Genomic DNA, 14,625 nt, shown 5'->3' on the forward strand with positions numbered 1-14,625 from the left:
CTTCCTTCCTTCCTTCCTTCCTTCCTTCCTTCCTTCCTTCCTTCCTTTCTCTTTTTGAGACGGAGTCTTGCTCTGTCGCCCAGGCCGGAGTGCAGTGGCACAGTCTCAGCTCGCTGCAACTTCTGCCTCTAGGGTCCAAACAGTTCTCCTGTCTCAGCCTCTGGAGTAGCTGGGACTATAGGCACACACCAGCATGCCCGGCTAATTTTTTATTTTTCAGACAGAGTCTCACTCAGTCCCCCAGGCTGGAGTGCAGTGGCATGATTTTGGCTCACTGCAACCTCTGCCTCCCGGGTTCAAGGCATTCTCCTGCCTCAGACTTATGAGTAGCTGGGATTACAGGTGCGCTCCATCACACCTGGCCAATTTTTGTATTTTTAGTTGAGACGTGGTTTCACCATGTTGGTCAGGCTGGTATCGAATTCCTGAAATCGTGATCCTCCCACCTCGGCCTCCCAAAGTGCTGGGATTACAGGTGAGAGGTGCCGCACCCAGCAAGAAGGTTTTTTTTTTTTTTTTGAGACGGAGTCTTGCTCTGTCGCCCGAGCTGGAGTGCAGTGGCCAGATCTCAGCTCACTGCAAGCTCTGCCTCCCGGGTTTACGCCATTCTCCTGCCTCAGCCTCCGGAGTAGCTGGGACTACAGGCGCCCACCACCTCGCCCGGCTAGTTTTTTTTTTGTATTTTTAGTAGAGACGGGGTTTCACCATGTTAGCCAGGATGGTCTGGATCTCCTGACCTCGTGATCCGCCCGTCTCGGCCTCCCAAAGTGCTGGGATTACAGGCTTGAGCCACCACGTCCGGCCCAAGAAGGATATTTTAAAGGACACAAATACACTGACAGATGAACAGATACACAGGATGAGGTCTGCAAGGAGCCTGAGGGCAGGCGCTTCTGTCCCTGTGGAATTGGGGTGTGTACCACCCTCCCGGAAGGTGGATGAGTTCTCATTCACCCTTCCGTCCTCATGTACAGCTCTCTGGAAGCTCCCTGAGCCCTTTCGTTGTGTGTGTGTGTGTGTGTGTGTGTGTGTGTGATTGAGTCTCACTCTGTTGCCAAGCTGGAGTACAGTGGCACGATCTCGGCTCACTGCAACCTCTACCTTATAGGTTCAAGCGATTCTCCTGCCTCAGCCTGTTGAGTAGCTGGGATTATAGGTGTGTGCCACCACGCCTGGCTAATTTTTGTACTTTTACTAGAGATGGGGTTTCACCATGTGGGTCAGGCTGGTCTCGAACTCCTGACCTAGTGATCAGCCCAACTCGGCCTCACAAAGTGCTGGGATTATAGGCGTTAGCCACCATGCCTGGCTCCCCCACCCGGCTTTTTTCTTTTTCTTTTTCTTTTTGAGACAGAGTTTTGCTCTTGTCACTCAGGCTGGAGTGCAGTAGTGCGATCTCTGCTCACTGCAACCTCTGCCTCCCGGATTCAAGCGATTCTCCTGCAAATCAACCTCCTTGAGTAGATGGGACTGCAGGTGCGCTAAAAACACCTGGTGAATTTTGTCTGTTTATTTTTACTTTTTTGAGATAGAATTTTACTCTTGCCCGGGCTGCAGTGCAATGGCGCAATCTTGGCTTACTGCAACCTCCACCTCCTGGGTTTAAGCAATTCTCCTGCCTCAGCCTCCCGAAGTAGCTGGGACAACAGGCACCTGCCACCACGCCCGGCTAATTTTTTTTCGTTTTTAGCTGAGACACGATTTCACCATGTTGGCCAGGCTGATCTTGAACTCCCAACCTCAGGTGATCCACCCACCTCGGCCTCCCAAAGTGCTGGGATGACAGGCACTAGCTGCCCTCCCGGCCTCTTTTAGGGTTTTAATGGCGGCTTCATTAAATAGACATGATTCACAATCATAAAGAAATGTAGGTCGGGCGCGGTGGCTCACACCTGTAATCCCAGCACTTTGGGAGGCGGAGAAGGGCGGATCACGAAGTCAGGAGATCGAGACCATCCTGGCTAACACGATGAAATCCCTTCTCTACTAAAAAAATACAAAAAAGTAGCCGGGCGAGGTGGCAGGCGCCTGTGGTCCCAGCTCCTCAGGTGGCTGAGGCAGGAGAATGGCGTGAACCCGGGAGGCGGAGCTTGCAGTGAGCTGAGATCTGGCCACTGCACTCCAGCCCAGGCGACAGAGTGAGATTCCATCTCAAAAATAAAATAAAATAAAATAAAATAAAATAAAATAAAATAGACATGATTCATAATCATAAAGAAATGTAGGCCGGGCGCCGTGGCTCACGCCTGTAATCCCAGCACTTTGGGAGGCCAAGGCGGGCGGATCACAAGGTCAGGAGATCAAGACCATCCTGGCTAACACGGCGAAACCCCGTCTCTACTAAAAACACATACAAAAAAAATTAGCCAGGAGAGATGGCGGCACCTGTAGTCCCAGCTACTCGGGAGGCTGAGGCAAGAGAATGGTGTGAACCCGGGAGGTGGAGCTTGCAGTGAGCCGAGATTGCGCCACTGCACTGCAGCCTGGGCGGCAGAGCGAGACTCCGTTTAAAAAAAAAAAAAAGAAAGAAAGAAATGTAATTGGGCCAAAAATTAGTACGATCTCATATGAATAGACTGACTAGGGAGCCAGGCAGGGCCTGTCTGTCCAGATTCCTCTTGGTCTCTGTGCAGCTTTCCTTCCTCCAGGGTATGGGGCATGACCCACTCTGGAATGAGGTCTCTGGGCTCCCAATCAGATTACAGACCTGCCTCGGGCAGTGAAAAGAGGACAGAAAGACAGAGAGATTCTGTTTCCCTAGGCCTTCGCCTGAGGACTAAAGAACCCATATTTAAGCTGGGTGCGGTGGCTCATGCCTGTAATCCCAACACTTTGGGAGGCCGAAGAGGGCAGATTACGAGGTCAGGAGATCAAGACCATCCTGGCCAACATGGTGAAACTCCGTCTCTACTAAAAACAAAAATTAGCTGGGTGTGGTGGCGGGCGGCTGTAGTCCCAGCTACTTGGGAGGCTGAGGCAGGAGAATTGCTTGAACCCAGGAGGCAGAGGTTGCAGTGAGCAGGCTGGTGCACTGGCTCACACCTGTAATTCCAGCACTTTGGTAGGCCGAGGAGGGCAGATCACCTGAAGTCAGTAGTTTGAGACCAGCCTGGCCAACATGGCGAAACCCAGTCTCTATTAAAAATACAAAAATTAGCTGGAGGTGGTGGCGGGCAGCTGTAATCCCAGCTACTCGGGAAGCTAAGGCAGGAGAATTGCTTGAACCCAAGAGGCAGAGGTTGCAGTGAGCTGAGATCGCACCACTGCATTCCAGCCTGGGCAACAGAGCGAAACTCTGTCTCAAAAAAAAAAAAAAAAAGAAAGAAAAAAAAAAATCAGGTCGCCGCAGTGGCAGAAGTTGCAGTGAGCCGAGATCGTGCCACTGCATTCCAGCCTGGGCGACACAGCAAGACTCCATCTTGGGTGGGGGGAAAGAAATCACAAGAACAGCCGGAAACTGTTTGGCACCAGCTTCCAGTGGTGGCACACATATGTTCTATTACTCACCGATTCCTCTACTGTTCCTGATAGAAATGCATGAATACATCCTCCGAAGATATGGAGCCACCATGCCCAGCAGTTCCCTTTTTGTTTTTGAGACGGAATCTTGCTCTGTCTCCCAGGCTGGAGTGTAATGGGGTGATCTCAGCCCACTGCAACCTCTGCTCCCTGTGTTCAAGCCATTCTCCTGCTTCAGCCTCCCCAGTAGCTGGGATTACAGGCACCCTCCACCATGCCTGACTAATTTTTGTATTTTTAGTAGAGGTGGAATTTCACCATGTTGGCCAGGCTGGTCTCAAACTCCTGGCCTCAAGGGATCTGTCCTCCTCGGCCTCCCAAAGTGCTGGGATTATAGGCGTGAACCACTGTGCCCGGTCCCTACCCCACCCCACCCCCTTTGTTTTTGAGACCGTATTTCGCTCTTTTGCCAAGTCTGGAGTGCAGTGGCGCGATCTCAGCCCACTGCAGCCTCTGCCTCCTGGACTCAAGTCATCCTGTCTCAGCCTCCCGAGTAGCTGGGATTACAGGTGCCTTCCACCACGTCCGGTTAATTAATTAATTAATTAATTAATTTTTTGAGACGGAGTCTCGTGGAGTGCAGTGGCAGGATCTTGGCTCACTGCAAGCTCCACCTCCTGAGTTCACGCCATTCTCCTGCCTCAGCCTCCCAAGTAGCTGGGACTACAGGTGCCCACCACCACGCCCGGCTAATTTTTTGTATTTTTAGTAGAGATGGGGTTTCACCGTGTTAGCCAGGATGGTCTCGATCTCCTGACCTCGTGATCCGCCTGCCTGAGCCTCCCAAAATGCTGGGATTACAGGCGTGAGCCACCGCCCTGGCCTAATTTGCTGGTCTCGAACTCCTGACCTCATGTGATCTGTCCCTCTAGGCCTCCCAAAGTGCTGGGATTACCGGTGTGAACCACTGCACCCATCCTCCCTGCCCCACCCTCGGCCTTTTTTTTTTTTTTTTAAGATGAGTGTCTGACTATATTGCTCTGGCTGGCTTTTATCTCCTGGGCTCAAGAGATTCTTCCTAAACTTTGGGATTTTACAGGTGTCAGCCATTCTGCCCCACCAGGATATAAGTCATTTGTCAGATATAGGTATTGTAAATATCTTACCCCAGTTTTTTTGTTTTGTTGTGTTTGAGACAGAGTCTTGCTCTGTTGCCCAGGCTACAGTGCAGTGGCGCTATCTCAGCTCACTACAACCTCCGCCTCCTGGGTTCACGAGATACTTCTGCCTCAGCCTCCCAAGTAGCTGGGATTACAGGCACATGCCACCACGCCTGGCTAATTTTTGTATTTTTAGTAGAGACGGAGTTTCACCATATTGGCCAGGCTAGTCTCAAACTCTTGACCTCATTATCCACCCGCCTGGGCCTCCCAAAGTGCTGGGATTACAGGTGTGAGCCGCCGCGCCTGGCCCATCTTACCCCAGTTTTTATTGCTGTTACTTTCTCTCTCTCTCTTTTTTTTCAGACGGAGTCTTGCTCTGTTGCCAGGCTGAAGTGCATGGCGCCATCTCGGCTAACTGCAACCTCTGCCTTCCGGGTTCAAGTGATTCTCCTGTCTCAGCCTCCCAAGTTGCTGGGATTACAGATGCCCACCATCACACCCAGCTAATTTTTGTATTTTTAGTAGAGACGGGGTTTCACCATGTTGGCCTGGCTGGTCTCGAACTCCTGACCTTAAGTGATCTTCCCGCTTTGGCCTCTCAAAGTGCTGGGATTACAGGTGTGAGCCACCACGCCTGGCCAAGCTTCTATAGTTTTTTTTTTACAATCTCAGTGATGTATCTCGGAGGGCAGGGACTCAGTATATCTCATTTACTGCTGCATGGCCAGCGCCCCTTACCATGCCTGGCACACAATGGGCCCTCGACAAATGTTTGTTGAATGAATGACAATGTCGTAGTCTTGTCTCTGACCTCATTTTCTTCCTGTGGGTATGTTAATCTCTGTCTTGCCCATTTCACAGGATGTTGTGAGGCTGCAGGAACCACAGGATCCATTCCCCCACCCGCCCGGGCGTTGGGTTTGGAGGCTGTCAGGACGCGTCAGCTTTTACATTCAGGAAAGGCGGAGCTCCAGTCTTGCCGGAGAACTTGCCGGCTAAGCTCCACGTGGGCGCCCCGCCCACATCCAGCCACGCCCACACCTGTCAGCTGATCGGAGGGTCAGAACCAGCCTCTAAGGGCGTGGCTAGAGCCCAGAACGAGGAAGAAGGTGGAGTTCCGGAGGTCACTGACCAATGAAAGAGCAGGTCTTTTGGCCGGAAAAGGCGGGGCCGCGCACCGGAGAAGGTGGTGCCACATTTCCATTGGGCTACCTGTCGTCGTCAGGGAAACGCAGCGTCTCTCTCCGCCATGGAGGTGGGGGGGCGGGGCTTCCTGGGAGGTGGGGCTTCCGAGGCCGGCTCGGCTGGGACCGGGCGCTCGCGGTCAGCTGACCCGCCGCCATCTTGTCCGCCATTTGCAAGTGGCCCGGAGCAAGATCGCGGCACCTGCCGAGCGGGTTGCCAGCTCTGCGGCGGTCTTTGGACCCCGCCGCCGCCCTGGCCTGGGAGCCTGCCCCGCCGCAGCAGCCGGCAGCGCAGCGCTCCGCGGGCGGCAGGCGCGGGCCCCAGGCCCCCTCACGGCGCCCAGCCGCGGGCCTCCCGGGGCAAAAGCCCGTGGGCCGCCGCGATGGCCCTCAAGATGGTGAAGGGCAGCATCGACCGCATGTTCGACAAGAATCTGCAGGACTTGGTCCGCGGCATCCGTAACCACAAGGAGGACGAGGTGAGCCCGGCGCGCCAAGGGGCGGCTCGGCCTGGTCACCGCCCCAGCCCCGGGCCCAGCGCTGCTCACTGGGCCTGCTCGGCCCGGGCTCTGTCTTAGTTCGAGGTCCCGCTCTGGGCTCCGGCCCTGCCTGTCCTGGGCCTGGGGCGCCGCCCTCGTCTTCGGTCCCTCAGCCTCAGTTTACCCCCGAGGGGCGAAGGCCTTGGAGCAGCACATCTAGGGTCCTCGCTTCATCGGATCACCGCGGGGAAGCGCTGTTCAAAATGCAGTGCCCTGAGTCCCGCCGATGCGTGCTCTCCCCCTGGACATTGTTTACTCGCTCAGAGGGAGATTCGGGCCCGCCTCCCCCTTGGCTCGGGTGACCCTCCCAGGAGACTTGCGAGGTCCCTGGGCAGAGCTTCTCCAAACTGAGTGTGTTTCCGAATCACCGATTAAAAATGCAGGGGCCCGGGCCCCGCCCCCGGACCCTCCCTGGGAGACCCGGGCAGGGGGTCCTGGGCCGCCCCTGGAGAAACTCCTTCTTCCTTCTGGGTAGTGTAAATGCGTGTCCAGGTCGGTGCCTGGGGCCTGGCTCGGAACCGGGCAGGGTCTTGGGGCCTTGCCTCCAGTGCCCCAGTTCCCAGGAAGGCGGGGCTGCTGCTAGGAGGGAGGGAGGACAGCGGCATCCTAAGCCCGAGTGAGGTAGCAGCCTGGGGGAACCTGGAATGGGGAAGCTGACTTCAAGTAGGAACCTGAAAGCCGGCGCGAGGAAATGGTTTTCCAGAAGTAAAATTACAACTAGTGGGGATCGTTTCCTTCTCGCTTCTCCCTTCCCCCAACCTGTGACCTAGATTGGAAAAGAATGGGCACAGTGGCCGCCAAGCGTCTTGCTTCCTTGAAGGATACACATGCAGCCCTTGGACAGTGGGAGCCTTAGAAAGTGTCCTACCTGAGGGACTGCCTGCCTGCCTGAAGGAGATCCGCCGTCTGATACCGCACCAGTGCCAGTACCAGAGGCTGTGTCCGGGACGAGGTGCCCAGGAGGGCAGGGAAGTGAAGGAGTTTGCTTGCAGGCTCCATGTCCCTCAGCCCATGTCCCTGTTCCTGGGAACCTGAGCTCTTGCCATATTGTTACACCTTTACACTTTTCTGGAAGTGGTGTGGCTTCGCCTGCCCCCACCTTAATGAGGTCATTTTTGTTCTTTTCCACCCCCCTTACCTTTGGCCTCCTTGGTTTTCATCATCTCAGAAGCTCTCCCGAACTGCTTTGGTTACAATGTGTAACTAACTGGAGTAATGTTCAGATTCTTTGTGAGATGAAAGCTTGGCTGATGGGCCTGGTTTTTACTGTACTGAGCGTGGTTCACCAGATTGGAAGTGTGGTTTGCTTCCCGAGAGGCCTTTTTCTGCACGGGCAGGATCTCTCAGTGCCCGTCCCTGTCCCTGTCAGCACATGTCACTGAGCAGTGTGTTCTGGAATCCTGAGGATGGGCCGGGGGGTTTGTCCAGTGGAGGACCACACCTCTAGTCTGGGGCGTGGTTTTCAGGGGGATGTGCCTGTCTTCACTGGGAAGCCCTTGAGCCTGGGTTTCTTCCTTTGGAATTGGTGTGAGTTGATAGCGCCTTCCCTACAAGCATGGGCCCCTTCAAGGGGGTATTGGTGGTGGAAACTTTTTTTTTTTTTTTTGAGACAGAGTTTTGCTCTTGTTGCCTAGGCCGGAGTGCAAAGGCGTGATCTTGGCTCAACACAACACAACCTTCGACTCCCAGGTTCAAGCGATTCTCCTGCCCCAGCCTCCTGAGTAGCTGGGATTACAGGCTTGCACCACCACGCCCAGCTATTTTTTTTTTTTTTTAATTCTGTATAAAGAGTAGAGATGGGGTTTCACCATGTTGGTCAGGCTGGTCTCGAACTCCTGACCTCAGGGGATCCGCCCACCTCAGCCTCCCAAAGTGTTAGGATTATGGGTGTGAGCCACCGCACCCGGCTGGGAAACATTTTTAAAACGGCGCAGCGCTGTCCTTGAAAGTCCCAGACTTCCTCATGGGCCCTGCCATTGGCCAGTGGGTGATTTCAGGCAGGACGTGCAGTGTCTGGGGACCCTGGCTTTCTCACCAGAAGACCGTTGTTGTGGCCCAGAGGGTCGTAGCTCAGGTGTTCATGTCTGATTCTGGATGTTGTCTGCAGCTGCTGGAGTCTCCTGATTGGAGAGCAGCAAATGACTGTTCAATGACAGTTCTAGTCGTCCCCCCAGCACCCGCACTCACTCTAAAAAAGCAGCTACCCTGTAGACCGTATGTTGTGGGTTCTTCCCTCCCACCCACCGCACCCGGAACGAAGACTCTAGATGGTGTGCGTTTTCTGCAGCAGTGTAGTTTCCAAAAAAAGTTTCCATTTCGTAATAGATTTTCCCCTAAAACTTGAGCGTGGCATCATGGAAGCGAGGCTCAGCAATGACTTTGAAAGCGGCGTGGAAAGGCAGCGTGATGGAGTGGAGATGGCGTGAGGTTTGGGAGATCCGAGTCCAGGTGCTTGGCTGAGTGGCTGACTTCCTGGGGCGGCCCATGGAGAGCCCCCTGCTCTGTCTCCTTCTGTGTAAGTGGGGATGACACTCACCTGCCTCCTTGCTGAATGATGCTGAGGATGCTGCAGTGAAACGCGGTTTCCTGGAAGCACCAGAGCGCTGAGGTTGTCTAGTTCACTGTTTTCCAGACCTCAGGCTGTGACCTCTTTGTGGGTTGTAAATTCAATTTAATGGGTTATGCTAGGTAAGAAAAAGGAAAAGAAACTAGAAAAGACCAGGGTGCAGGCACATACGGTAACTGTCCTGTCCTGAAACTTTGATTTCTGCATGTGATACTTGGGTGCACATGTGAACCTGTCGGGTTCCCATGCAAAACCCATTCAGATGAGTCCTTTTAAAAAGCATGAGAAGTAGTGGTCCCGTTTGTACGTGTCTTGGTCCACTTGAGGGTGTCCTCAGTTTCTAAAGCTCAGTAGAATTGGCACAAAAGCCAAACGACTTTTAACACTTTATTCTCACAAGTCCTTTTCATAGTTTTGGAAAAGTTTTCTCCATTTTTTTTTTCTTTTTTTGAGACTAAGTCTCTCTCTGTCACCAGGCTGGAGTGCGGTGGCACCATCTCAGCTCACTGCAAACTTCGCCTCCCAGGTTCGAGTGACTCAATCTCCTAAGTAGCTGGGACTGCAGGTGCGCACCACCACACCCAGCTGATTTTTGTATTTTTAGTAGAGATGATTGTTCACTATTTTGTCCAGGATGGTCTTGATCTCCTGACCTCATGATTAGCCCACCTCGGCCTCCCAAAGTGCTGGGATTACAGGCGTGAGCCACCACGCCCAGCCCATTTTTTCTTTTTATTATTGTTTTGTTTCATTTTGTTTTCTTCTTTTTTTTTTTCCAAGACGGAGTCTCGCTGTGTTACCCAGGCTGGAGTACAGTGGCACAATCTTGGCTCACTGCAACTTCCGCCTCCTGGGTTCAAGCGGTTCTCCCTGCCTCAGCCTCCCGAGCAGACTCCAACTCAAAAAAAAAAAAAAGATATAAAGATATTCGATTTGAACTGAGTGTGTCTTCTCTTCTTTTAATACCATCAGTCATTCCCCTAGATCAGCGTCTGGCCCTCAGCACTGTGGATGTTGGGGCTGGATCATTCTCTGGGTAGTGCCGTTCTGGGCACTACAGGGTGCTGAGAAGCGTCCCTGCCCCCACCCACTCCATGCCAGGAGCTCCTCTGGTCATGCTAGCCACAGGTGTCCCCAGACGAGCCTGTCTCTTGGAGGTAGAATCAACCCCAGATTAAAAGCGCCTGAGCCCACTTGACGGTAAGAGAAGTCTCCCAGAATTCCTGAATGCCTCCCTGTTGTCCAGGTGCCCTTATCTCCCATGCTGTCACAGTGGTGGTAGACCGGAGGGCGTGGATTCTAGGTGTGCTTTCTTTTTTTTTCCCCCGAGCCTCTTTAATGTCAAAATATGCAATGCACAGGACATTGTACGGTTTTTTTTTTTTTTTTTTTTGAGATGGGGTCTTGCTCTGTTGCCAGGCTGGAATGCAGCGGCATGGTCTTGGCTCACTGCAACCTCTGCCTCCTGGGTTCAAGTGATTCTCCTGCCTCAGCCTCCCAAGTAGCTGGGATTACAGGTGCCCACCACCACACCTGGCTAATTTTTGTATTTTTAGCAGAAACAGAGTTTCACCATATTGGCCAGGCTGGTGTCGAACTCCTGACCTCAAGTAATCCACCTGCCTCGGCCTCCCAAAGTGCTGGGATGACAGGCGTGAGCCACTGTGCCCGGCCTGTACAGCTAATTATTATGGTGATGATCCTGGCTTCTGTGAGTTTAATTTCCTTGACTTGCTTGTAGTTTTATCACTTAAATTCGTGTCACTGAACCATAGGCGTGATTGCCTAAGCTGTGTGTGCTTTGCTGCCGGCGTGGTGGGGAGCTGTCCTCGGTCCTTGCCGTGGGTGGCTGTGCTCTGTTGTTTACACACAGCTTCCCTACACTGTCTTTGGTCAGACGCGTGGGTGGTTTCCGTGTGGGGTCGTTTTATGAATGGTCTCAAGCTGTGGAGGTGTGCAGCGCACCCAGCCCCCAGGACAGCGCCCGCTCCCCACAGAGCTGCTCCCAGCAGCAAGCATGAAAGCCACAGCCTCGTCTCCTGCACCACCAGCAGGACTGGGGTGTTTGGGGGGTGCAGCCATAGTGTCAGCTGTCCTGATTATGAGTGCGGTTCACTCATTCATGGGTGTTTAACTGCTTGCATTCTTCCTGAAGCTTTCTCTCCAGGGCTTGGGCCTCTGTCTGTTTTACTACTCTGCAGGGGTTTTCAGAAGGCAACCTCTGGGCAGAAGGCTTGGTGTGTGTGTGGAGGTGGCTTCAAAGCCAAGGCATGTGGGTCCTGGAGGGGCGTGTGGGTGGGGGTGAGCTCTGCCCTCATAACCAGCTTCTGGGTGATGCTCACTTGCGTTGTGCCTTGGAGAGCCAGGAAGACCAGAGGGCAGGAGAGGCGACCCCAGATCTGGGTGTGCTCTGGCCCAGCCCTGGCACTGTGGACATCAGGCTGGATGGTTCTTGGGGTGGGGGTGTTAGGGCATCGCAGGGCACTGAGCAGCGTCCCCAGCCTCCACCCACTCCATGCCTAGATCTCTGCAAGTCGTGGCAACCACAGATGCCGCAGACATCGCCCAGTGTCCCCTGCGGGGACAGAGTCACCTGCTGGGAACCACTGCCCTAGGGGTTCTCGGATTGGCTGGTGGCCGACTCATCCACGTGGCAGTGAGACGGGTGGAAGGATGCAGGGTCCCCGGTGGCCTGGGCATCTGCCACGTGGCCCACTCTGTGCTGAGTGGTCTCTGATGCGCCTGTTCATCTGTGACCAGGGCCTGAGGACCCTCCTCCGCTCTGCCCAGGCCTCTAGCCCTCAGGGAACTGCAGTCCGGGTGGAGCCTCACGTCCTTCCTGGCGTTCTGTCCTGTCCTGTGATGCTGCTGAGCCAAGGTGGTTCCTTTCTTTGAACAGTTCTATCGAGATACAATTTGCATGCCATAAAATCCGCCTGTTCTAGGGGTGAAATTCAGTAGATTTCAGTATATTTACAAACGTGCAGTGATTCAGCACAGTAAATTCAGAACAGAGAAACCTCATGCCCTGGCAACCACTGACCTGCTGTCTCTGTGGATTTGAGCCAGAAGGTTTTTGTTTGTTTGTTTTTGGAGACATAGTCTCCCTCTGTTGCCGAGGCTGGAGTGCAGTGGTGTGATCTTGGCTCACTGCAGTCTCTTCCTCCCAGGTTCAGGCAATTCTCCTGCCTCAGCCTCCCGAGTAGCCAGGATTACAGGCATGCACCACCACACCAGGCTAATTTTTGTATTTTTAGTGGAGACAATGTTTCACTAAAAATTGGCCAGGCTGGTCTCGAACCCCTGACCTAAATTGATCTGTTCGGCCTCCCAAAATGCTGGGATTACAGGTGAGAGCCACCATGCCCTGCCTGGACTCAGAGAGTTTTATTGGTGACTCTGCCACCCCACAGACATCCAGACTGAGGTGAGGGGCCATGAGTTACAGGACTGAGCACAGAGACGGACTGGGGCTGGACTAGATGGGGCTGGCCAGGATCTGGTGCTGGATGGGGCTGTTTCTGGCCTCTGCCCTGTTGGGTGTTAGTGTGCTGTACCAGCCTCAGTCATGGGAGTGGAGGTAGGTCCCGGTGTGGGGGCCTCGGTTCCATGCTGTATCAGCGTGACCGCGGCTACTCTGCTCCTGGGTGCAGAGGGCATTGAGCCTGTCCACAACAAGAAGATATTCCAGGACAGCGTCCCGGGCTGTAGAAAGAGCAGCGCACTCTGCAGGATAAGCTCCTTTCTTTCTTTCTTTTTTTTTTTTTTTGAGACGGAGTCTCGCTCTGTTGCCCAGGCTGGAGTGCAGTGGCCGGATCTCAGCTCACTGCAAGCTCCGCCCCCCGGGTTTACGCCATTCTCCTGCCTCAGCCTCCTGAGTAGCTGGGACTACAGGCGCCCGCCACTACGCCCGGCTAGTTTTTTTTGCATTTTTTTTAGTAGAGACGGGGTTTCACCGTGTTAGCCAGATGGTCTCGATCTCCTGATCTCGTGATCCGCCCATCTCGGCCTCCCAAAGTGCTGGGATTACAGGCTTGAGTCACCGCGCCCGGCCAGGATAAGCTGTTTTCGTGCTGCTGCTGCGGTTCTGGGGTTCAGTGGCTTTTCTGTTCGAATTTGAAGTGAGGGTGATTGTGGATGGTAACTTATCCTGGGCAGGATGGAGCACTTCGCTGGCACGTCTCCTTTCCTGACCCAGTTACTGTTAGGACTTGGAATTCTTTCTTTTTGGGACGGAGTTTCACTCTTGTCGCCCAGGCTGGAGTGCGATGGCGCGATTTTGGCTCATCACAACCTCCGCCTCCCAGGTGCAAGTGATTCTCCTGCCTCAGCCTCCCGAGTAGCTGGGATTACAGGCATGTGCCACCACGCCTGGCTAATTTTGTGTTTTTAGTGGAGATGGGGGTTTCTCTATGTTGGTCAGACTGGTCTCGAACTCCTGACCTCAGACAATCCGCCAGCCTCGACCACCACAGTGCTGGGATTGCAGGTGCAGCCCCGTGCCCGGCCACGGCAGCACCTTCATGTATTTCTCTTTTTATTGTTTTTGAGGCAGTCTTGCTCTGTTGCCCAGGCTGGAGTACAGGGCTGCAATCACAGCCCACTACAGACTTGACTTCCTGGGCTTAATCAGTTCTCTTACCTCAGCCTCGTGAGTAGCTGGGACTACACGATGTGCTACCACGTCCAGCTAATTTTTTATTTTTTGATTTTTTTGAGACAGGGCCTCAAAAACCTCGTCTCTACACAAAAATACAAAAATTTGGCATGGCCAGGTGCAGTGGCTCACTCACACCTGTAATCCCAGCACTTTGGGAGGCTGAGGCCCACGGATCACGAGGTCGGGAGATCGAGACCATACTGACTAACACAGTGAAACCCCATCTCTACTAAAAATACAAAAAATTAGCCAGGCGTGGTGGCGGGCGCCTGTAGTCCCAGCTACTGGGGAGGCTGAGGTAGGAGAATGGCGTGAACCCGGGAGACGGAGCTCGCTGTGAGCCGAGATCGCGCCACTGCACTCCAGCCTGGGCGACAAAGTGACACTCCGTCTCAAAAAAAAAAAAAAAAAAAGAAAAGAGGCCAGGCGTGGTGGCTCACTCCTGTAATCCCCACACTTTGGGAGGCTGAGACAGGCAGATCATGAGGTCAAGAGATCGAGACCATCCTGGCCAACATGGTGAAACCCTGTCTCTGCTAAAAATGCAAAAATTAGCTGGGCGTGGTGGTGCATGCCAGTGATCCCAGCCACTCGGGAGGCTGAAGCAGGAGAATCACTTGAACCAAGAGGCAGAGGTTGCAGTGAGCCAAGATCATGCCACTGCACTCTAGCCTGGTGACAGAGGAAGGCTCGATTAAAAAAAAAAAAGTACCCCAGGGAATTCTCCTGTGTATCTAGGGTTTAAATGGCCTGTGTTACTGTAGTCCTGAGGAATTAGTGTATAAAGGAAATATGCATCCTGTGTTCCAAATTACATCCCAGAATTAAATAGATGTTGAAACTAGCATCAGTGTTTTAGCATCTCACTTGCTGTGTGGTGAAGTGTGAATTTGGTGTGGAACTAGCTGAGGTATTTGAGAAATTTCACATGTTGCTCCTCTAATTTCCCTTTGTTTTTATAGAAAGTGTCATGTTTAGCCACATTATACCTTCAAATAATTTTTTTTTTTTTTTTTTTTTGAGACGGAGTCTTGCTCTGTCACCCAGGCTGGAG

The 14,625-nt window shown here is 53.3% G+C and overlaps 1 protein-coding gene across 2 annotated transcripts in view; it reads left to right on the top strand.

Annotated features, from left to right (window-relative positions):
- The first annotated feature begins 5,902 nt into the window (after nucleotides 1-5,902).
- The window catches only part of AP3D1 (adaptor related protein complex 3 subunit delta 1), a 43,543-nt gene continuing 34,820 nt past the window's right edge, over nucleotides 5,903-14,625 (top strand). For both annotated transcript variants that reach the window (XM_026449497.1, XM_023183649.2), the window contains exon 1: nucleotides 5,903-6,285. In XM_026449497.1, the coding sequence (XP_026305282.1) occupies nucleotides 6,190-6,285 (96 nt within the window). In that variant the 5' untranslated portion in view covers nucleotides 5,903-6,189. The remainder of the gene's footprint in view (nucleotides 6,286-14,625) is intronic.

Source organism: Piliocolobus tephrosceles, chromosome 21 (assembly GCF_002776525.5).
Source record: "Piliocolobus tephrosceles isolate RC106 chromosome 21, ASM277652v3, whole genome shotgun sequence".
Classification (NCBI taxonomy): Eukaryota; Metazoa; Chordata; class Mammalia; order Primates; family Cercopithecidae; genus Piliocolobus; species Piliocolobus tephrosceles.